Source organism: Bacillus rossius, chromosome 6 (assembly GCF_032445375.1).
Source record: "Bacillus rossius redtenbacheri isolate Brsri chromosome 6, Brsri_v3, whole genome shotgun sequence".
Taxonomy (NCBI): Eukaryota; Metazoa; Arthropoda; class Insecta; order Phasmatodea; family Bacillidae; genus Bacillus; species Bacillus rossius.
In genome coordinates this window covers 22,554,512-22,579,700 of record NC_086334.1, presented here as the reverse complement: position 1 = coordinate 22,579,700, position 25,189 = coordinate 22,554,512, and the positions used below count along the sequence as shown (strand labels likewise).

At 39.9% G+C, this 25,189-nt stretch overlaps 1 protein-coding gene across 3 annotated transcripts in view; it reads right to left on the bottom strand.

Moving 5' to 3' along the window:
• The window catches only part of LOC134532847 (band 4.1-like protein 4), a 415,376-nt gene that overhangs the window by 121,681 nt on the left and 268,506 nt on the right, over positions 1-25,189 (bottom strand). For all 3 annotated transcript variants that reach the window (XM_063369829.1, XM_063369830.1, XM_063369831.1), the window contains exon 6: positions 360-457. In XM_063369829.1, the coding sequence (XP_063225899.1) occupies positions 360-457 (98 nt within the window). The remainder of the gene's footprint in view (positions 1-359; positions 458-25,189) is intronic.

Here is a 25,189-nt window from a genome sequence, read left to right as displayed (position 1 = left end):
ATTTCTGAGACTTCCACAGATGGCAGCACCGTGTTTACACATTTCCGTTCCAAATGACTTCTGTTCCATGCACAAAAAAATTAGTCCTACCGAAAGCCTTTGACCGAGAGCTAAGCAATCACCTGATGTAAGCAATGATTCATCTTTGACGCTCAAATAAAACCCGTATCCATCATAAACTAGTAACCGATACAATGTCTATGTAATCCAAGGGGCGTACATTTTATGATCGCCCTCTTGTTGAACCAGAGCATACGAGAAAAAAAGGGGTTCGGGAGGGGGGCGCCAAAATGGGTTCCTGCCCCGGGTGGAAACTAGTGTAGTTACGTCCCTGGCAGGAAGCTGTGGCAGTTACTCACACTGGACCACGTACGACCCCAGCTCGGCGGCGAGGTCGAAGGACACGGGCAGTCTTCCTTTCAGGATGTCCTGCTTCACCTGCAGGAAGAACTGGTATCTGCGGAACACAAGTTGCAACCATATATTACCACAAGAGTCAGAGTTCGCTATGTGTAGTCACAACAACTTCATACGTTATCTAAAGTTACCATAGCAAAAACAGTTTATGTCATAACAAAAAAAAGTAAAAAATTGTTTACACATCAAGAATAAATACAAATATAAAATCAAAGTGATTGAAGATAATTAGTTTTTTTTTTACTAGAGCCTGGCATGCGTTGCTATGCTTCTTGAATATTTTTTTGTTATTTGTTTGAAGTAAGGTACACACATACAAAGCATCTCTCTCTCTATCCGTCTATATGTCACTCTATAAAACTCACTATATTTCTCTATATATACCAAAATCTCTCTATAAATCTACCTCTCTACATCTCTATATAGGCATCATCAACGACGCTGCATGTGTCGATGTTGGGGTAATCCTGCTCCGGTGACAAACATGTTGCGAAACTTAATTTAGACGTGAAATAACTTCACGATAAATGATCACCCTGGGGTGATCGGATTGTAACATTCTTATTATGAAAGGTATATGTAAGTTACGCAAGATGCAAGGTCACTCAAATGTCCGAGCAACGTCTTTGAACTTGACGCCATTATGATTCTTTTACATAGTGATAGCCATCAAATTTAATCTATAATTATTTTCTTTAATTTATGTTTTCATTATGACCAGAATTATTGACGATACAACATATAAATAATATCTTTATAAGTTCTTTAATGTTGTATTTTGGTATAAATTAACATGCTCCGGAGTGTAATAGCAAGTATAAAATAACTTTAATTATTTCACGTGACTTCAACAATTGTGCGAAACAATAGGTCCTGCCTGTGGTTTACAAGAAATAAGGTACCTCCACCTATGAATAACATGTTAGAAACTCAGGACGGTGCATATTGATCACCCTTACATCGTATTGCGGTGTCTTGGTCAAGATATCGAGTGGCCGCTAGGTGGCTCAACGAGCATAAACCGGCAATGGTAGTATTTCAAGCAAATTATTTGTAAACTTGATGATAAAAACAACATTTATTTGCAGCACTGAAAGTAGAGCAGTGTAAATCGTACAATACATTGACGTAAAACCGTCGCTTTATTTAACCGAGCAAGTAGAGTGCAGGCCATATGACTCGCGAACTGTCAGCCAGGAAAGAGGGGCGTGAGGGGTAAGCAGGACGGTAGGGAGCTGTATAATACTATACTGTATAGTTTTTGGCACTGCTTGAGGGGGGGGGGGGTGCGTTAGGCTCCGCGAAATTAGATTTTTCATCTTCTTGCTACAATTCTAATTTTGAGCTATTTATCACAATTTTCGGCATTCCAAGACACAAATAACATCTTCCAATCCTTCTATATCTTATTGCGACCACACATTTACTTACAAGCTTTATTCTGTAAGCGCCGCGTGGAAATAACTTATTGTTTCACGCGGGCGACTACGACTATCACGATAATCACACCAGTTCACAAGTGTTGACTGCAGCAAGCAGTCCAAGCTCAGTCATATGCCATGTCAAGCCGACAAATTCGGCGCGGAAGCTTTATTGCCCCTTGGCGATCAGCGGAGCCGAGCGGAAAGCGTCGGAAAGTCAGCAATGATGTTTTTTTAGAACAGTGGATGCATCGAGTCAGCACTACTTGAATCCGCAGGGCTCCGCATGGCTCTGCCGCTCCGAGAAACGCGTTTCTAACGGATGCGTCTGGAGACCAGATCGCAATACGTTTGCCCGAACTTCATTGCAATTTTTGACGTGACAACGTCTAATAAATCGATGAACGCCGGCTGCACGCACGAAAAAGTGTCCCGTTACGCACATTGTCCCGTTACGCACATTGTCCCGTTTCGCGGTGTCCCGTTACGCTCATTGTACGCTTGCGCCGCAACTATCTCTCCTCCACTCGATTGAAACAACAATCGATTTGACTTTTTCGAGTCACATTAAACTTGAAACACTCCCATTCGATTCCTACTTTTCCTATCGTCGTCCTATCCTTAACAGAATAACACAGATTGGAAGACGTTAAATAGCAAACGTGTATAAAAGTTATAGTTAAAATAATCTTTTCGTTAAAGTAATAAACATATTTGAATTAATGAGAGCAAATAAAAGTATATTTAAAACTATCGTCCGTAAACCGACTTTACAGACAACCAATTTTTTTATTTATGATTTTGTTCACCTACAAATATTTTGACTACGTAGCAAAACGTATTTTTTTGGCGCAGCCATCTTGTAAAGGAATCACTTGGTGTTCTGCTGCGTGGGTGAAGACCAGGAGCCCGCGAGGCAAGTCGCGGGCCACGTGACTGGCCCACTCGGTCGACTGCGCGGCGCCGCGGCAGACAGGAGCGCATCCGGTCAATCGGGCCGTGACGCGCGGCCGAGCGAGAAGAAAATTACCCCGGCTGCGTAACGGTTACCAAACGACCCCCCCCCCGGGGGGGGGGGGGAATTACAGGATTAGTTTAAAGATGATTTAAATATAATTTACTGCTAAATGTTACAGGATATGCGCCACATGATTATGGCTACAAAAAAAAAGATTTTTTTTTCCTTCTCAGAAACTGCTAATACATTAGCAATCAATTTTCACACGAATTACATCTAAGATAGGTATTAAGATATGTGTTATTCGAACGCATTCCACGTGGCCAAATGACCAGAAATCCTTGTAACTGAATACTACATCTACAGAAACCCCTTCAATGCGCGTGCATTCAACTCTTTCTTGCGCGCTTTCAAACGATAAAATTATAGTGTCGCCGCTCATGGACTAACTGTTACACACGCAACACGACGAGGTAACTGCAAACTGTCTTGCATTTAAAGGCGAATGGGAGCTTGTATGCGCGTGCCACTGTCGCCCTTGGCGCTATCTTGCGGTCTTCTGAATAACTAGTAATAAGTACAGATAGGCGGACCCCCTTAAGTAGGTGAAATTAGAAAAAAAAAACTACTCAAATATTTTGTGAACGGCACGATGCTGCATATCGTTCGCTCCAGCCTCTTGACATAAACGTCTTATCAGAAAAAAAAAACGAAATATGTACATTTTTTTTTTGCGAGAGGTCGCTGATTCGCAGCTGATCAAAGGGAGGACTGTAATTACGCCCGGGATCCGCGGTGACCTGAACAGTAGCTCTCATGTTCGCGGCAAAGTACATTTCATGAGAGGCGAAGGGAAAAAAAACCCTCTCGTTCGGACGCTCCCCACAGAGCTCGGTTGTGCGGGTCTGTCGTCCCACACGCCGGAGTGCAACGCAAAGAAAAAATGACCTCTCGTTTAATTTTTTTTATTACGTTTACTTTGCACAACGCTGAAGTTTGGTTTTATTTTATGGTCATTACTGTTGTGTTTGAAGAAGACAAATGTCAAACAAAAACACCAAAAAAAAATCTTCACTTGGAATTTTTAGTACCGAGTCGGTACGAAAGTTGACGAGAGAACACAATGCTTATGCTTATTTATGTACTACTTTTGTTACTGTACTCTCCAACATGTTTGTGGTCTTACGTATATTACAACATGCAATAAAATTCAAATAAACGCCACAGAATGTTTTTTTAAAAAGAAAACCGTGTCTACTTTATAACCTAAGAACAAAAGGAGAGAAATCTATGGGGTAATGTTAATGCAAATTTTCTATATCTTTTCAGTAAGAATCGTTTTCAAGTTGGTCGGTATTATGCTTCGATACCACTCATAAGCTTTTGGAGTTTTTCTTGAATTTTCACCACGATTTTTTATATTAAACGGGACTGGGTTCATGAGCAAACAATTGGTACACGAAACACAGATAGAATTAAGTAAAGTGCGTGTAATATTTGGTTTATATCAGCAGCAAACAGGCCCTCAGTTATATATTCCCTTAAAAGGCCAAGTTTCTCAGTCAGGCTAAAGGCTAAAAGCGGATATTTATTATTTTTAGTATATATACTTTTTTTTTAACTGCGAAAATCGCTGGGGAATTTTTTTCTTTCCCTGCCTCTTCTTTATCTCGTCGCTATTCACCGTCTTCCCTCTCGACTCTGGCATTCACGATAGCAGTCTCGGGAACGGCAATGTCAACCCCTCGTGACCGGGCCCAATGTTTTTCTCTCTCCTTTATTCGCCATAATCCACATTCCCTTCATCTCCCGCGTTTCCCTGCTTGCCCTGGCCGCGTATCTGGCTCACGGTCCAATGGGCGCTGTCCAAAGCCCTGCTTCGTGCATTCTCATCCCTTCGCCACAAGCGAAAAGTAACATTGTCATTATACAAATGACTCAATGAATAGATTAGAACACCTCAGTTTCAGGCACAACCGTTACAACTTCACGTAATTCAATCCATTCAGCTACAATCGCTCTTAGCGATAAACATATACACATGCATGGTCTAAGTTCTTTAAAAGATTCGTGCAATGGAGAAATTTTGATTTGATGCAATTTTTTTTGGACATACGCCACTGCAGTTTTTCACTGTTTGTCACGGACAATTTTTTAATAATGCCAAACAAGAAATAAAAATGAAAACATGAATTCACAGAGAAGAAGTCTAAAATTCAGACCAAGGAAAACATTTTTTTTCCCTAGGTTTGTGCCTGTCTTTCGTCTCCTGGACTATGAGAGAGAGAGAGAGAGAGAGAGAGAGACGTCAGACGGACGGCCATTGCGCAGTGCAGTTTCGATTGGTTCCGGTCCGGGAGCGCGTGTCCGGGTATTGTTCCGAAGGGCGATCCGGCGCAGAACGAGGGGGTTGTTTCAACCCCCCCGTTGTTCGGGGGGCGAACAGCGCGCCGAGCGGCGGAGGGGACGCCGGTCGCTTCGGGGCCCAGGTGCCACACACTCCATCCATCTCCCTTTGTGCCGGTGTCCACCTGTTGTCCCGGGCGACGAGTCAACACAGAGTAGCGCGCATTCCTCAACTTCTCCCAACCGACCTCCCACCCGTGGGTTGGAAATCACAGTCAGTTTTGACGGACTCGTACCAACGAAATGAACGCTCACAAAAACTTCGTGCAGCTGAAACAGGTAGCTGATAAAACCTCTCCATACAAGACGGTAACCTTAGATTTAGCGTGCGCGACGGCCGAAGACTAGAAAATAGAGTTACGTGTCCCTGTGAAACACAAAATGTGTCACTGGGAGATAATAGGCAAGTGTTAGTTGCATCGTGTGCACCGAGGTTATAACGACGAGTTCATCACAAAGCTGCACTTCGACCGGATAATATTTTAGACGTGTTAATATTAATCTAAATGAATGGTATCACGGGTTGGGAATCAAGATTTTCGATAACTTTCGTGTGTCTGCGTTCCGGTGTAATGTGCGTGGAAGGAAGAAGAGCCTGTTTGATTCAGTGTTTCCCGGTTTCTAAATACAATATATCTTCAGCCTACTCGGAAAAAAAAATTGTACCCGTGAACTCACGAAGATCCCTGATAATTCGTAACCGGTAGGTACTGTTCGTAAACTTAATGTAACGTGTTTTAACAGTGTAGCCATTTAAAGCGAACTGGTGTGATGCCTAGTGGAAGCGTTAACGCGAGAAAGGTTTTAACTCGTGTTTTACTAGCTGTCGTCCCAGTCTTTCGGGTCGTGTACCAAACTGTGCCTGCGCACTAGCCTACCCAGTGCGTTTTCATCCAGTATCTAAACCGCCATGAGAACTTAATTACTATATCCATTTGGAACGTATATAACCAAGCATTACTATAACTATAAGTAAATTAAAAGCCAAACATGAGAAGAAATTACAAATAACATTTTTAAGAGCCTTAGTTTCGACAATTATTTATTGATTCACAGCCCAAAATGGATATTCAAAGCACGTTGGTTAGTCTAGATACGTTAGTTTATCAGTTTTTTTAAAGCCCACGAGTAGAATAAATATTGCCCGTTAAATTACAGTATTCTGAAGACTAGTGATGGAATTAACCTTAACCCAGGTCGGGTTTTCCGTGTTGCACACACACCCGACGGGAGAAAAAAAAGTGCGTGTCAATAAATAACATTGAAAGCTCACTTTTCACTAACCCTTGATCCTATTTTAACCTAATCACTAGAGACATGCAAAATTCGCGGATTCATTTCGCGATAGGCTAGCATCAAAACAACTATACCTTCGTACCGCTACTGCGATTGGCCAACACTTTATCCGGGGAACTGTGAGCCAATGGAAAACACTAAACCAAGAAAGTGCCGAATTACGGACAGCCTAGTTGGGACGTCTCACGCGTCAGTAGCCAATGAACAGGTGTCATTTCCGCGAGTATTTAAAGGACTGTGGAGTCTATCCTAGAGGTCAATGAATCCGCGAATTTTGCAGGTCTCTACTAATCACTATACCCGGAAAACATATCCGTTGTCAAATGGGTTGAATCGATCGATGATTGCGTTTAAATTAATTTTTAGTTTTCAAACAATATGATTTATTTTGAGAATGTTTACTGAGCTGAGTTTTAAAGCACACTTGTAAATAGTCAGTCTCAGATTTTAATGGAGAGTTAATCCACGGTTGGCATTAATATTTTAACTGTGTAAGGAAACCTTAATGACAAGGAATAATTGTTAGCAACGTATACTTATAGTGGAGTAAATGTCAATTTGTAATTTAAAGCCCCACAGTCATGAGTTTAATTTTTTTTGTGCAGCCGCAGTAGTTCCTTTAATGCAAATTTTTAGTGGCATTATTCTTTGTGTTCACAGCTAATAAATCATGAATGTCATGAGGACGACATTGTGAAGTCGTCAGATAGTGCGTCAGGTCCACAATGCATGAGTATTCACCTATGTTAAATGAAATCTCATAATTTGCATTTGTTACCTCGTGTTATTTAGTGGACTATGCTAATAAATGTCTAGTTTTAACCTTTGCGTTGTGGCTCATAAACACCCTCGCATTTCCTATCCCGTTCCACAGTGAACAAATAAAAAATACACTTTTGAATGTTTTATTTATTAATTTAATTAATTTTGGATTTCTGTAATGTATTGTGAACTTTCTATTCACTTTTTTTCCGTCGCCCAAACAGTAGATACCTACTTGGTTCAGTACTCGACTATATTTTAATATGAATGAATGTTTCTATGGTACTAACAAAATAGTTTGTGTAACTGCAAAATGAGAACCTACAATAATCCTTTGGGGCCAAATAAAATTGTTTTCAGCGTATGTAAAAATTACGACTAAAAATTAATTCATGAAAGTTATGGAATACTGGTAACATTGTCACATGAACATTTGTTATCCAAGCTTAGATATGTTATGTATTAAAAAAATCTTTTTGACTTTTTAGAAGTTATTCTTTTGAACTTCCGTTTATAATTCCCGCCTTTCGCCATAGAGCAATATTTTTTTCTGAATCCCAGCTATAGCACAGAATAGACGTTTATTCTGTGGCTATATTTAACTTGGCATTATCGGGATTTGGATTTGCGAAAAGAAAATAGTTCAATCATTTTTCACAACACTGCAATTCTGCCCTGATACGAAAAATATTTAATTCAGTTATTACATAGCAATTAATATATATTAAAAAAATATATATATTATTTGAGTTTCCATACATTTTCCCCAGGAAAACGTTGTATAGATTTAACGACAATATATTATATAGTTTTGGAAATGCAAAATAAAATTCAAGTAGTTCATATTCGTTCTGTTATCAAGGTATACGCGAAAATTAATTCTGACTCAAAAGCAATCGCGTATCTGGAAATCTTAGCAAAATTATCATAAATTGATACTTTTTATATAAGAGTAATTACTTCTTACGGCCGCGAAATGTTGAGGTTTATTTACACAGGATTTGTAGCACCAGAAAAAGAATCTGTTATATTTTATTTTTTGACGCCGTGACCAAAAAAATAATTGATGGGCCATGAGTTTATTACCGTCATCCTTCATGTCGTTCATCAGTCTGCGGTCAGCTTGTTAGGAGATTGTGCTCGTTCTTCCTTTCCTCTCGTTCCTCTACACTCCTCTCGCGTTGTCATCCATTCTTCCCACCCCTTGCTCACCCATTTTGATCCACCCACTGTATCCGCAGCCCGCCTCGCCAAATTTTTTCCTCGTTATTTCAACCCCCATACATCTTGGAATTTTCTCTCACTTTTTTCCTCCGTTTCTCCCATTCTCTGCTTCTCTGTCTCCAGGGGAACACTCCACGTGCCTTTTCAGTATTTTTTTCTCTCTCAAGCCTCTTGAATATTACTCTCTATTTATTTCCTTTTCTTAAGACTCAGGTTGAATTTTTTTTTGTTTCTTGCTAATTTCAGATCTTTATGAAGAAATATCCCCCAAAATGGGACTATAGAGTAAAATTGTATGCTTTGCCCAAGCTGTTGAAGGAAAAAAAAAATAGGAAATTAACTTTTAGTGAGTTACCGTGAAGCAATCAGTCTGGCAAAAATTATAATTATGTACCTTAGCCTGACTTTTTATGAACAGCAGATAGCGTGCACAATATTTTTGGCACAGAAATTAACGGTGAAAAATAATTTGCAATGTTAATGCTTAACAGCGAAATATCCGCAGGACAATCAATACAACCAGAAAATAACGGGGAAACACAAAAACTCAAATTGCAAGGCAGTCAAGCCCAATTGATTGTTCTTTTAATACAAATAAATAACACGCGCAATTATTTTTCGTGCATGTTCTGACAGAAGAGTATACGAGTTGGCTCACGAGGAGTTACGGCTCTCACTGAGTTTATTCCTTACACCGTCAGGAGCTAAATATGTCATACAATTGTGGGTTCTATTCCCAATACTAACGGAGAAATTCAATGAACTGGAAATGCCTTCTAACTGTGAACAGCTTAGTGCGTGCGGGGACGGACGAAGGAAATTGTGTCACGCATGTTGCTGCAGTAGTCGAAGACAGCCTCGTAGAGCAACACATGCGGTAGAAGTGTGTGGAAGAAATATACTGTACCTTTGTACAACACATGGCTATGTATGGTTACTTTTGCGTGTAGGAAATACGTTTGTCGAGATAAAACTGAGTATTTCTTACGAAAAATTGGCACATAATGTTATATTTTAATTCGTGTTTCATTTACAAGCATAATATCGGTAAGCTATTCATGGAACGGTTTACAGATAACTTTAACTATTTGATACACTGAGACCACACAAAACATAAATAAATGCCCGGGTTAGTAGTACGGAACCCAGTATTACTGCGAACACTATTTTGTTCCATCTACAATAAGAAATGCGCAGTGCGAATGACCTAAGGAATGAGAGTGGCGGCGTCTCATCGCGAGCCGCCCTGAGCTGCACATTTATCCCGCCAGAGGGACGACTTCATAACGCCTTCACAGCTACTCTCGGGGCGATAAGCTGTCTCGCTCCAGGCCAAAGCTCCAGGCTCAGTGCCTTGACAGACGGCCGCGCTGCCAACGTTCCAAGAAGAGCCGCGGGTAGCGAAGTCCCCGTCATCATCCTCTCCCCGTAAATACCCCACATATCAGACTTTTTTTTTAAGTACGTGCTCCATTTTATTTTTTAAAAAAGCATACTTTTCTTAACAATTTTATTTTTACATGAAAGTCTTTACCTTAATCTAGGTTTCCACATAATTTCAACCAATATTAAATCCCTTAATGCATGGCACAACCAGCTTTTGAATCCCATTCTCATAAGTTTACCGCCTGATTTCATTCAGGAAACTCATCAGTAGAGACCTGCAAAATTCGCGGTTTCGATGGCCTTCAGGATAGACTGCACATACCCCTGTACACTCGGTCAAATAGCGTAAGTTCATTGGCTGCCGACTTGTAAGTCGTCTCAGCTGGTTTGTCTGTGATTCGATCTTTCTTTGGTCGAGGGTTTATAACTGGTTGAGATTCGTCCAGATGAACAGTAAGCCAATAGCAAAATTATCTAAGAGGTATATGTGTTTGAATTCTAGCCTATCACCGAATGAATCCGCGGATTTTGCAGGTCTCTACTCATCAGAAACGACGAAATCGAAAAACTCTGTTTTCTTTCACTTTCTGAACCATATATTCAGAAATGAAAGAAGGTCGCCCCGCCCAACTTCGTTCCCCATTATGAATATTCGTGCGGTCGTCTTTAAAAAGCTCTAACCCATTCCCGTACCATTCCATCGGGCCAAAATGTTTTCTCCGTACACTTCACTGATTTGACGATGAATATCTGTGCCGCTTTCACGCCTTCAGCGCTAACAAAAACGAATCACAGCGCGCATTCCACAGTCGGCGGGATTCTCGATCGGCGGAGGCATTTTAAATACTCGAAAACAAACGTCAACATGGTCGTAATGGCGTTTATGGCTTGCCAACAGATGTAGGCGCACAGCCCGTGTGCGCGGAATGTCGACCGCAGCGCTGCAGTGGCCGGATTTAAAAACGGTATTTATGTAATAATAATAACACCACTCGTTAAAATAAAATCAATGACAAGATTTAAATAAAATATAATTTACTTAAAAATTTAAATAAAATTAAACATACATTTTATTCTCTCTCTTGTTCTCAGACAAATGAAATGAAAGACGAAGTCGTCGATGCGAAGCAAACGACACTGTTGCCGTTAGAAAAATGCGATACAGAAAGAAATTTTGGCTTAGAATTACTGGCAACGTAAAAATTTAAATCACATTATTTTTGTGTTGACAAATATTTCAATGGAATTATTGTTGTATGGACTGAAATTTTTTTTTCGCGTTTCCATTTTGCAGTAGGCTTTAAGTAGTTTTAACAACTCCCAATTCAAACCGAAAAAAAAGTGGCATTTTCTCTATCATATAGATGACTTTGGAGTCCATCCTTGAGGTCATTAAACATGCAAAATTTCTCGAGTTCCTATTTATTGTATATTAATTAGGACTGGATAAACTCGCAGGTTCAGTGACCTCTAGGATTGACTTCACAGTCCTCTGTAAACTCGGGCAAATGTCACCCGTTCATCGATTCTTGAATTATGATTTAACTGGACTGCAGTGAATTCGTTCTCTTCTTTAAATGATAGTGTCTTATTGGCTCAGTGTCCTCTGGATGAAATGTAGGAGCAGTATGAGATTGCGAGGGTTTGAATTCTAGCCGATCGAAAACTTAAAACATGAATGTCTCCTGTCTCTTATTACATAATCAGCTATTAGTAGAGACCGGAAAAATTCGCGGATTCATTTCGTGATAGGCTGAAATTCAAACATGTGTACAATTCTGCTGGTTCTGCTATTGGCTCGCAGTTTAACTGGAGCTCTCTGGGCCAATGAGAGACTATCGACCAAAGAAGTGTCGAATCACAAGCTACCCAGTGGAGACGCCTCACAATTTAGTACCCAATGAACACGCGTGTTTACTTGAGAAATGCAGAGGATAATGGAGGCTATCCTAGAGGTCATTGAATCCGCGAATTTTTCCGGTCCCTAGCTATTAGTAGAGACAGGAAAAATTCGTGGGTTCATTTCGCTATAGGGTATAATCAAAACATGTTTTCCTTCATCCCGATTCTTTGATTGGACCCAGTTTAGCTGGAGGACTCTGAGCCAAAAAAGAACCGTAAAAAAAAAAGAAGTATCGATACACATTAATAATTCTTGTTTACAGGTCTCACAAGTTCTGAGCCAATGCGTAGAAAGAATTTGTCCAAGTTTGTATAGAGGATTGTGGAGGCTATCCTAGAGGTCATCGAAATCGCAAATTTTTCCAGTCTCTAGCTAATAAGATTTCAACGCAAACGGTTTTGCAGTTTTTAAATACATTCTTTAATGCGTAGGGACATGTATTTTTTTTGCAAAATAATCTGTACGATCATTAGTATGCAGTAAGGCATGCCCGTGCTAGCGATTGCTCCGTAGTAATTGGCGGCCGTCTGCAAGAGAAGCCATTGCTAGGGGCAGGCATTTTTCGCTAAAAGATCTGAACACTTATTAAACTGCAACAAGTTATACCCGCACCTGTGGTTTCTTCCTTATGATTGGCGGACGTCTGCGAGAGAAGTCGTCTTATTTGACCCAGACACTCAGTACGCGCTTACTTCCGCCCTGAATCACTATAATTGGTGTTACAATCGATATATACCTGGGAGAAACTCACCCAATCACGAAACACAGACGATGCTATAGTGTTTTAACTTTGATCTAGTCTCGGAATCTTTTCGCGAAATCTGCATGCCCCTAGCCATTGCCCTGTTTCGGCAGGGCCATTTAGGACGTGTTTGCTTCCGCACTGGATGGCTGTGGTTCGTGTGCTGACAGTCGATATGCACCTGAAATAAACCCAGACAAATACGAAACACAGACGTTGCTACAAAGTTTTACCGCACAGCTGGTACGGAAATCATTTTGCGAAGAGTGTATGGCCCTATTAATGCGCAATATAATAATTTTTTTATGATAGAGATCTTGTAATTATTATTGAGACCAGAAAAAAATTGAGATTTGTATTGTTTTTTTCTAAGATATTTAAAGGAGCCCGCCTATTTGGCGACCCAGTCATGTGCTGGGATAGGGTTTTACATGTTAAATACTTTCATATGCTGTTCAATTACCTTTGACAAAATCGCTTTTAGGTAAACCAAAACCCACTCTGTTGCATTTCTTAAAGCAGATCCTTGTTTAAGAACGAGTACGAACAAGTTAGCTTAGGTTTGTGTTTCTACAGTGACATAAGAAAAAATTATCTAGTTAAAGGTCATAATTAAAGCCTTCCTTGTTTAATTAATTAAAAATAAGAAGTAGATATTGTACGGAAGTTGAAGTTTCTTGTTGAAATAAAATCCCACTTTCCGACTAAAGTAATTTCGATCTCATATTATAGAACTTTTTTTATTTTATATTTTCAACATTGTTCTGAAGACAATATGTTATTTTTCATATAATTACTTGAATGTTATTTCAAATATATGGTGACGATATTTTTACAAAATCCAAAAATTTGCAATTTTAATAAGCTATTGATTAATTTTTGTTAAGTAATTTAAAAAAAAAAATGGTTGTCTGTAAAGCCGGTTTACGGACGATAGTTTAACGTGACAACGTCATAACAAAACATTTATGAAATGATTGCATACTTTTATGAATAAAATTTAATCATTTTTATTGAATTATCAGTATTTTGTATGGATACAAAGAAGGAGTGAAATGAAATCTACAATTTAATTGATAATTTTAATTTTATTTGCACTCATTAATTCAAATATGTATATTACTTTAACGAAGAGATTATTTTAACAATATCTTTTATACATGTTTGCTATTTAACTTCTTCCAATCTGTGTTATTCTGTTGATAGGACGATGATAGAAAAAGTAGGAAACGAATGGGAGTGTTTCAAGGATTATGTGAAGGAAAATGGCTTACCCAACACCAAGATGCAGTCAAAAATAATATATTTGCGCCACGGACTTGCAGCAATGCTAGGAGGAACGGGTTAGCAAAGGAGTAATGAAAATGTTACAGTGAAATGCATGAAAACAGAATTACGCCACGAACTCGGTCGCAATGCTAGGATGTTCAGGTTAGCAAAGAGAAATATAAAATGAGAGTAACGGGACACAGCGAAACGGGACAATGTGCGTAACGGGGCACTTTTTCGTGCGTGCAGCCGGCGTTCATCGATTTATTAGACGTTGTCACGTCAAAAAGGTTTTGGAAAACTTATGAAAACAATCAAAATTCCATTTCACTGAAAACATGAAAATCAAATAATAACAGATTTGGCTTAAGTTTTCTGAGCAAAACCATTTCGAAAACGGGCATGATTACATCATCTCGGTGGGTCTGGTTTACAAAGGGGAAAAAAAAGGAAAACCTTTTGAAATGTTTGGCACTACACTCCGCTGAGGCGGGTGGGTTGTTTCCTACGTTTGGCGTCGGAACCAGCGACCTTGAACCCTGCGAAACACCGTTAGCGGCGGCACGAGACGTCCGGAGAGATGATAGCCCTCGGCACGTCCGAGCAGAGCCCCGCTCGCGACGAAACGAGATCAGCGCACACTCCGCCCCCTCAGATTTATGACGCTCTTCCCAGTAATTTCATTTCGCGCCGCGGCCCCGGCCCGCCCGCACGAATGCCACCGCCGAAAAAAAAAAAACATTTCCCGTCTTTCAGTTTCTGTTTTCCTCCTCTTCCCGCGAGTCTCTTTCCACGGCAGGACCGGGGCGCAGGGAAGTACAGGAAAATACTCCCTGTGAGCGTGGGGCGTTTTGCTGCAACGATACAGCACGGCCTGCGGACCCCCTCCGGTTAAAAAGGCAATTTCCAGGCCAAATTACCTTTCTGATTTATATGAAGTTAAAATTCAAAGGAAGGAGAGAGGTGTGGGGGAGGTAGGGCTGGGGTCGGATGCAGATGTATTTTACCCCTGCCGACGCAATCATCTAGGGAGCTAACTCAACCCCCTCCCCTACCGAAACCTTTATGCGCCCCCTTCAGCTACATTCCTATTCGTCGGCTAAACCCTTCCTTCTTCTTCTTTTTTTTTTTTTTTTAACTCGAGCAGTTGAGAACAATGCCGCTGTTCGAGCCGCCAGTCTGCACTGCCCTGCCTGCACGCGCGCGTTCGCCTCGACGCCAGTTCTAATACATAGTTATATGTTATGATTCTTTCCTGCTGTGTTATGTTACGTTATAAAACATGTTTGATCCTATTCACCCCATTTCACGGTACCGTCTACGCAAGCGCCTTACTTCGTGCGCTATCGCATGTTCCGCTCTCGAACGCAACCTACTGAGAACACGAGGCACGTAAATGCGTAACCAACAAGGACCGGCGCGAAGGGCAAGAACAAGAACGAAGGGTGGCAGGGGGAAGGGGGGGGGGAAGGAAGCAGTGAAGGCAGAGGAATGGGCAGGCACGAGAACAATCAGACGAAAAGAAAACAAGAAGTAGTAAGCGGTCGGAGATGGCAGTGATGTAGGTTCTCGGCGGGTAATTAATGACCCGGAGGCGCACGCGCCCGCAGGTTTAATTGCGTGTCGGTTGGCAGCCGTGGGGCCGGGCAGCGCCTGCGCCGGGCCCGCGGTGGTCTTCAGGGTCTGGGAGCCGTCACAACTCCCCAGACATGGGCTTCACCACGTCGCACGTGCGTCGACGAGTCTGGATCTGAATTTCCTTTTAAATACATTTCAGAACGTGTGATGCCGATTTCGAGGTAGTTTTCTTTTTAATCTATACTAATATTAAAAAGCTGAAGAGTTTGTTTGTTTGAACGCGCTAATCTCAGGAACCACTGGTCCGATTTAAAAAAAAAAAAAATTCTTTCAGTGTTGGATAGTACATTTATCGAGGAAGGCTATAGGCTATATTATATTATCAATAACATTAGGGATCCTGACTAAAAGTCCAATTTAGAATCAAATGCGTTGGAAGGGGTTAGATACAACATGCAGTACACGTACGAAGTGTGTGTTGACGATGCCGCAGGCGCTAGAAGTTGCCACGCACTAGATGCCTTATCATTCTTAATTTTCCCATACAAGTAAAAAACACCCTGTGATATTAACAACGAAGCAATCAGTACCCTCATATAGAATTAATAGAGATACTGTGAGGTAGATATGTAGATATAAAGAGATAAATACAGATAGAGAGGTACATAGATATATAGGAATATATATGTAGATAGAGATAAATAAACATTTAGAGACATGGATAGATTATTTGGATATGTGTAACTATTTCAAACATATTACAAAACAAAACTGAATGAGGCATTGCAATGCATACCGAGCATTAGCTAGATAATGGAATCTTTTCAATATTAGTAATCCCTTATTTTTCAGTTTTTTTTTATTTCTATATTGCTTTATAGAGTCTAGATTATATACAGACCAGGTAATTAACTATAAACTGGCAGAACAACGTCTGTCGGGATCTGAAAGTGATATAAATTATTTTGCACACTTGACATTCAAATTAAGAAGACAATTACTAACTACATCTGATCTCTAAACAGTTTCCCTTCACTCTGTGTTCAGCCCGGGCAACGCTGGGTACTGCAGCTAGTCTTTGAATATACTCAGTTTACATTCAAGTTTGTTTCATATGAAGTATTATTTTGCTTAGATTTGCTATTAATTTTTTTTTGTATATGCAATGTTAATGTAGAAGAATGTTAATGTTTGATGTGGTTAAGTGTAATAAAAGGCGCAACATCTTAACTTCAACACCAATAAAGTCGATAAATAAAATAATATAAATAAATATAAGTAGGTACTGGAAAATTTCGCGGTTTCATTTCGTGATACGCTAAATTTTAAATTAATACACTTTTTTTTAACATTCACTTAGTGTAATATTAGCGGTTGTAAAAAGTTGCGTTAAGTATTCGTAGTAATTTTTGCTTCCACTATATGACACTAAGTGAAAATATTCGTGATGGAACAACAAATTCAAGGGAGGTACAATATTATAATTGTATAAATAGCCCTTGAATAAAAGTAATAACGGTGAATAAGAAGGAACGTGGCGCTGAGAGACCGGGCGATGAGGAGGTGGCAGTAGGGGGTAGTAGGGGGTAGTAGGGGGTAGTAGGGGGTAGTAGGGGGTAGTAGGGGGGAAGGGGAGGCGCGGCAGGGCCTGGTCCATTCATCACGCGCCGCGCCGCGGGGCGGGGTCGCGACTCCGCCGGGCCACTTGTGGAGCGGTCAGGGGGCAGCCGTGGCTACCTCTCCCCCTCCACAACACCCACCCCCCACTCTCGTTAACCCCGGCCCGCCGCTGTCCGGTCTGGGAGGCGAACACAGTCCTGCTCTGCCCGCATTTTCAGTTCCTTCAGAGTTTACCGCTGCTGTCGGATTTCATCGCATTACAGTGTTTTCCCGTTTTGTAGCTGTGTTTCAGTTCACGACATTTTTACTCTCGGTATTACCGTTACCGGCAAGATCACTAATCCCGAAAGAGCCGGAAAAAAGGTTTTTCTCCTTATAATAATCATTAGAGACCCGGAAATTTCGCGGATTCCTCTGGCCTCAGGAAAGAATTCAAAGTTATAGGTGTGCTCGACCCATGTTTACTTTCCCATTGGTTGATTTCTTAGCGAGAACATTTTTATCCTTGTTATTTGGCACTACCTGATTTGCTTACTTCTCTCCTAGCTGGGCATCATTGGCTCACGGTCGTAGAGGGGCGTGTCCAAACAATTGCGTGCCAATCATGAACACAGTGCGAGAGTGTGAAGGTTTGCATCTAGCTTGCGACTAAATGAATCCGCGAAATTTCTGGGTCTCTAATAATCATCAGAACTAACGCAACGATTATTTCACTGATTCATTTCACTCCATGATAAGACTCAACATGCCTATATATAATAAAACTTTTTTTTTAAAAGTGCGCTCTTTGGTCGATAGTGAGCTCACATCCTTTGGCGAGTTACACGAAGAGACCGGAAAAATTAGCGGTTTCATTTCGTGATGGGCTAAATTGCAACTAGATATGCATTGAAGCTGTTTTTGCTATTGGCTCACTGTGCATCTATACGACTCTGGGCCAAACTGAAAGGAAAATAAGTTGAGACGACTCTCAAGTCAGCAGCTAAAGAACTGGCGTTATTTGCCCGACTACACAGAGTACTGTGTAGTCTATCCTGAAGGTCACCGAAACAGCGAATTTTTCCCGTCCCTGGTTACACGTGATCGCAAAAAGACTTCTTCAACTTGTTTAATAACGGTTTATGGTCGTCAAGAGTGCTGCAGTCCAATCACCTACGTAAAGCCGAGGTATATGTGCTTCAAGTCTATTTTGCTATCCAATGAACGTGCAAAACGATCGTGGCTCTAATAATCAAAAGAAACCATAAGAAGGTACCTGAAAAAATTCGTCTTATCATTTGGTGGCAGCTATACATCTGAATCACGCTGTCATTGGAAAATGAGTAGTTTGACACGTCCGGAGGGAAATGAATCCATCAACAACATTATAAAATTGAAATTACCCAATAAATCGCGAATCGGATGGAAGGTAAAATGTGGCAGTAGACAATGGACATTATTAGACACTTTACAAAGTGTGTACAAGTGTACGGAGTGTGGCCTGATGGAAGAAGATAGCGCGGATTTTGCACTACTAATAGCATAAGACAATCGAAGTTACAAAATAGCAGTGAAAATATGCACAGTATATATATATTTTTTTGTAATTGAAACAAACATTAATTTTAAAATAATACATTTGTAAATTGATACATTTACATAAAAACAACTGTATTATTATAAAATAGTTTTCCAGTGATACTGGGTTCGGATTCTTACCCTAGCATTTATGCTTTGTGTTATCCCAGTACATCCAATAGTTAAATATATTTGTAAACCGTTCCCTAAATAGCTTTCCAGTATCATCTGCGCACATTAATAAGCGCAATAAAACAAAATAAAGTTCAATTGTTGAATATTAGATTATTTTTTCCATTTTTTTTAATATGCTTGAATGATATATCCATTAAAATAAAATAACGCATTTTATACATGTAAAACTAACCAAAGCCATGTGTTGTACAAAGTTACAATATATTTATCGTAGTATTACAAACTATTTCTTGGCAACTGGTTTCCAAATGAATCTTTTGTAAAAGTACAGGAAATTCTTTCTCTGTGTACGGATCGTTGCTGCTGAATTTTCGCGTTTTCGCTGACTTGTAAATATCTGCGCGGAATACTCTCAAGCTTTCACGCTAATACGATGTATTTTTAACGTACTTAATGATAAATATTTAAAGCTTCTGCTGTACGGATTTTAAAATATGTTGGCTGATGAAATCTTCGTAACAGCAGGGAGGTCAAGGAGAAAGTCTAACCCTGCTAGCATATCAACAGTTCAAGGCTCGACAAACCACAATTCATCGCCTTGAAATCAACGATCAGAATTTCATAAACTGACTGCTAATTTAAACAACCCTCAAATAATAATAACATAACATTTGTATGATTCTTGCGCCATATTTTGTGCTTAAGTCCTTGAAATACCAACAAAATTTAACAAAAAATAAAAGTAATGTAGACTACGATGTTCATGTTTTTGAATATAAGTATAGTAAAAAATATATTAAAACTTTAAACGTACATTTGCTATGATTTAGCATATTTGTAATAGCTTAGAAACACACAACCTATTTACGATCTGTTGCATGTAAATTTATATACATGGTTAAATGTACTAGAAATGCATGTTAATATTACGTATTATCTTTAATGAATTTACGCAGACTATAAATGTGTACGTTTTTGCTTATAATAATGTTTTTATTCAAGACATGATTCATGTTGTAAATTATAAAGCTATATTACATTTAAAGTATTTTATATTTAACTGATTGCAAAAAATATAAATTAAGTGATACAAAATTGATTATTGACTGCAGAAAGAAAAAAAAATACCTGTTGTTTAACGTTCATTATTTCACTGGGATTACATCCCTCACACACAAACCACACATGACAAGTTGGTAATAAACACGTTGTTACTGTGTGCCCACTACAAGTAGCATTACAGGTAATTGCAGCCCCTTTCCGAATAAACGAAGAGGTACGCTTCAATCTGTAATTTTGATTGAGGTGCCCGAGATACACTCAACCGATAATTTGGCCACGGATTACAACGCACACAAAGACACGTGCAGATCGTACAACGAGTTGTCTACACTGTAAGAAAAACAGTATATTTGTGGCAGCAAAGCCGCCTTTGATGTTAGTATATTTTCACACCTACGAGTTCATGTTTTGAAAAAATAAGTTTTAAGTAAAATATATTACAACTGTAAATATACAAATTACTATGATTTAGAATATTTTTTCATAGGTTAGTAAGATAAAAACACGACATATTTATGCTCCATGGCATGTAAATTTATATACATGGTTAAATTTACTAGAAAAGCAAGTTAACATTACGAATGATTTTTCATGAATATACACAAACTATACCTAAATGTGTACAATTTTACTTCCTCTAACAATTTTTATTCAAGAATTATGATGTAGTAAATTATAAAGTTATATTAAATATTGTCAAAATGTAATGATTAAAAAAAAAACACTTTCATAAAACCGGAAGAAATGGGGGAATATCCAACAAACGGACTATGGAATGCCAGTCGAACGTCTTGATATCTACATCAACAAAACACTGGCAAATTTTAAATTAATGGGAACAGCATTAACATAACGACGTTTTCAACTAATGATACATAAAAATTAAACACATGTAAATTTAATAACGTTTTGTCAATATCCATAAGCAAATTTTTAAAGACACTTGGTCGTTGTAAATTTATACAATCGTGATTTAGACTAACACCGAGCAAACATTATCATAGCTGTTTTTCACAAATTATACCTATTTTTTCTTTGAGTAAAGTTAATTCGCGTTGACATGCCGTATAGGATATAATTAACGTTAAATTGTGTGTGTATTTTATACATGAAACTCCCAATAGAGATCCTTGAACTCTCACAAGGGACTTGTAATAAACCTTTATCTTCATTTCTCTGCCATGTCATGTTAAAGTTACCTCTGAAATAACATAGTGGCTATATGTACGGCGAGAAGACAGTCCACAGCTTTAAGCTTAAAGGCGATACGCACTAACAACCGTTTTAACCGCTTACACCGACCAAAAAACAACACGTTACAAGAGACGAAAGGCTCGGCACGAATCTTGCACAGACAAGTGCAATGGCTCTTATGTGCTATTCGTAATCAGACGCATTTGATAAAGGTAGAGCGGTTTGCAAATGGCTCTTCAACACCTGGAATTCTGCACGTCGGACGGTGAATTCACGCATCCATCCCTATTGGCAGGGACCGGAAAAATTCGCGGATTCAATGACCTCTAGGATAGCCTCCATTATCCTCTACATTACTCAAGTAAACACGGGTGTTCATTGGGTACTAAATTGTGAGGCGTCTCCACTGGGTAGCTTGTGATTCGACGCTTCTTTGGTCGATAGTCTCTCATTGGCCCAGAGAGCTCCAGTTAAACTGCGAGCCAATAGCAGAACCAGCAGAATTGTACACATGTTTGAATTTCAGCCTATCACGAAATGAATCCGCGAATATTTCCGGTCTCTACCTATTGGTTTTTTCAAGAGTATGTGAGAGGCAGCACTACAGACCACTCTTGAGTTTCAATTCCTTCCCGGACGGAAATCCTGACGAATCCTCGGCAGGTAGTCGTGGAGGAGGAGGAGTAGGAGGCCCGCGTCATGAGGAGAAGAGTTTCCAATCGCGCTGCGCGGTAATGGCGGTCGGACCCCCGCGGCATCGCCGGCCGGCTAACTAGCAGGGGTCTCGGGAAGTGCCTCGGGGCGTCCCCTCTACCCCCTTTCGGCCCCAACCCGTCCATCTCTCCAGCTCCATCTCTCGACGGCGCCGGAACCAAGCTGCCCAGCCGGGGGCGGGGCGAGCCGCCATCAACTATATTATATATAAAAAAAAGAAACACCGAGGAAATACGGCACCTGCACGACTCACAAAAAAAAAAAGATATCTGTAACGAGGAAGAGCGAGCTTGCAGGTTGTCCCGCAGGCTCGCGGTGGCGCCACCGGCGATCAGCCATCAGCGACTCAGTGGCGGACACGGCTTTGAACTTTGGGGAGGGCGACAGCCGGGTTTCGGGTGGCATGGAATACCTCCCAGTTAAATAAAGAGAGAAAAGTTTTGTAAAAAAAAAAAAAAATCTTAGAAGTATATTTTAACGCAATCTATTTTTGACATATTGAAAAGTCATAATAAAACGATGTATTCATCTGATTCTTAGCACTTATGCATAAAACTTTTCACACGGTTCAAAAAATATAAAAAATTTACAAATGTTTTTTATAAAAAAATGTGATCGAGTGTTTCAGTACTCGCCAGTGATGTGTAACATCTATCCTCGGTAACAAGCAAATTTATGGATTATCATGTTTGCAAATACACGTATTATACGTGCCCCTAACATACTGTCAGACGTATTCTTCATGCTGTCAAGCACGGCCAATGGCAAGATACGTGGAGTCTTTAACACTTCATATCTCTCAGTTGATTTTTTTTATCAAGGGCGTATGCCCCAATTCCCACCAACAAAACGAAAGAAATTTTAAATCAAACAGCGGAAAACATTGTTCAATCTCTCTGTCTCTCTGCAATTAAATTCCGGCACACACCTGCTTCCTCGTCGCTGAAGATGCCTGCTGCAATGCAGAGCGAAACGTCGGTACAATCTACCACTTTAAGACAGGGTTCACCCTCGACCAAGATAGTTTGTTATTGACAGTATGACACCGACGCAGGTGATACGAATGCCTTACCCGGGGCAGCGAGAGCCAAACGGAGGTGCGGAGGCGTGATCCGAAGTGGGAAAGGAAGGGAAGGGGGGGAGGGGGGTGTTCCGGGCCCTTGCCCGCCCCGAGGGCTGATTGCCCTCCGCGGCGCGGGGAGTCAAGCTGTTTCTCCCGGGCCGGTCGTGACCGGGGCTGTTCTTACAGAGGAATGTGGGCGGAGGCCAGCGGCAACTATGTGGTGCGCGGCTCTCTACGCGCCAAGTCCACGCCCCGCGCCCAGCCGTGGAACAAGGGCGCACGTGTAAGGACGGCAACGATGTATCGATACATCGGTAATATGTCGTATCGCGTTCAGAATATCGATAATTCGGTATCGATATTTTTTTTCCCTTAAGTATCGAATTTGAATAAATTTAATTTTAAAACCATTTCATTAAAATTATCTGTAAATAAATTTGACAGAACAAATAATAAAATGGTGGGCCGAAGGCTTCGGAAAGAACAATTTTTTTTAAGGAGGAAGGAAACTTAAATACTAAGGTTCACAGTAGAGAATTCCAAAGGTTGTTAAGTTGAAGCATTGCAGTATCTACTGTTGGGCAAGGGCAGTGGCCGGTGACTTTGAATTTGACACGTGGACGTGTATGTATAGTAAACTGATTTTATATTTTTTGTATTCAGCATTTTCAGGTGATTCCTTTATATTAGCTTAGAGATATGAAGAATTCCAAAAACCATTTACTTTATGTTTATAACAAGTAAAGCATGGGTAAAAGTACGTGTATTACAATAGATCGATATATGGAATATATAGATTTTTTTCAGCCCGATACCTTATCAGTAGAGAACTGCAAAATTCGCGGATTCATTCGGTGATAAGCTAGAATTCAAACACATTTACCGCTTAGATAATTTTGCTATTGGCTTACTGTTAATCTGGACGAATCTCAACCAGTTATAAACCCTCAACCAAAGAAGGATCGAATCACAGACAAACCAGCTGAGATGACTTACAAGTTGGCAGCCAACGAACTTGCGTTATTTGCCCGAGTGTAAAGGGGTATGTGCAGTCTTTCCTGAAGGCCATCGAAACCGCGAAATATGCAGGTCTCTACTTATCAGTATCGATATAATTTCAGCCTGTGTTTCCTGTACACCGGCCCAACACATGGCAGAATATTTGTGTAGTAAATGGATTATGATAGTAGAAGTTTAACTTCACAGATAAGAGGGATAGACAATTTTTGGGGTACTCTTAGTATTTGGAAAACGCATAATCATGCGTAGAAAATATTCCTTTATTTACTAGTGTCTGTCCTTGGAATATAAGAATGAATTAATAATTTTATGAAGGCTAAAATAAGATAGCCTACATTACCTATTGGAAATTTCTATACAAATTGCCACAATTTTAATACTAACACCAGATACAACTTCAGTGTTAGTTGAGAATTAAGACTTGTGAAGGTTTTCAAAAGTATGCACTAGTATGTAAACGTATGCACAATTATGGGAAAGTTTGAGAAATTATGTAAACGTTAGCAAAAAGTATTAAATTTTTTTCCCAAACCCCGCGCCATCGAACATACATTACATAAGTTAAATCCGTTACCACTCACTTCCCTTACTCCATGATTTTGATATTACTCTACCGGCTGTAAAAAAAGCTTCACTTCAAAAAGTGGGTGCGTGACCGCCAGTGAAACTTCACACTTCAATAATTAGATCGTCTATAAATACCTACCCGGTGAACCAATTTAAGGAATTTTCCAGGACCTTTAAGTAAAATTTTCCTACAACTTTTTTATACCTGAGGTTCATCAGCAAAATTAAACATGATACGAAACACCAAGGCCTCGTCAGTACCGCCACACTAACAAGGATTCATTGCTCGATTGATAAATAAATTGACATCAAACAAGATAACGCGTCGTATAATTCCAGTTGATAATTATATGTTTCTCTTGACATAGATGTGATATATTATTCCATGTATATAAAGCTCATTTACCTGCACTTAACTGCAAAATTGGCTTCGCTATTTGGAGGAATTTTTTTTTAATGTTTGTAAACTTGAATGGCCTTCGTCCCTGGAAGACAGTGATAAAACACATAAAAAATCATCTGAAAATCACGTGAGACTCGGAGATGTGAATCGAGGCAGCAGCCAATAAACACAAGGAATTGATTATGCACACGTTTGTAGGAATATCGAGAACAATGATGGTTTATACAGTTGTGCAGTTAATGCGATTTTCGATACAGGATTAGCCTTCGCATAATCAGTTCATTTAAATTACTTGACCAAAATTATATTTCCTTGACTATTTCCTGGTTATTCTAGAAAATCTAAATTCCGTGGCAAATGTAGGTTGTCCCGGTTCTCTCTGATGCCGGATCCCCTGACAGAATATAATTTCGTGATGTGCTAGAATTACAATAATTATAACCCTTTTTTCTGTTTCTGCTATTGGTTCACGTTTAATCTGAAAGACTGTGG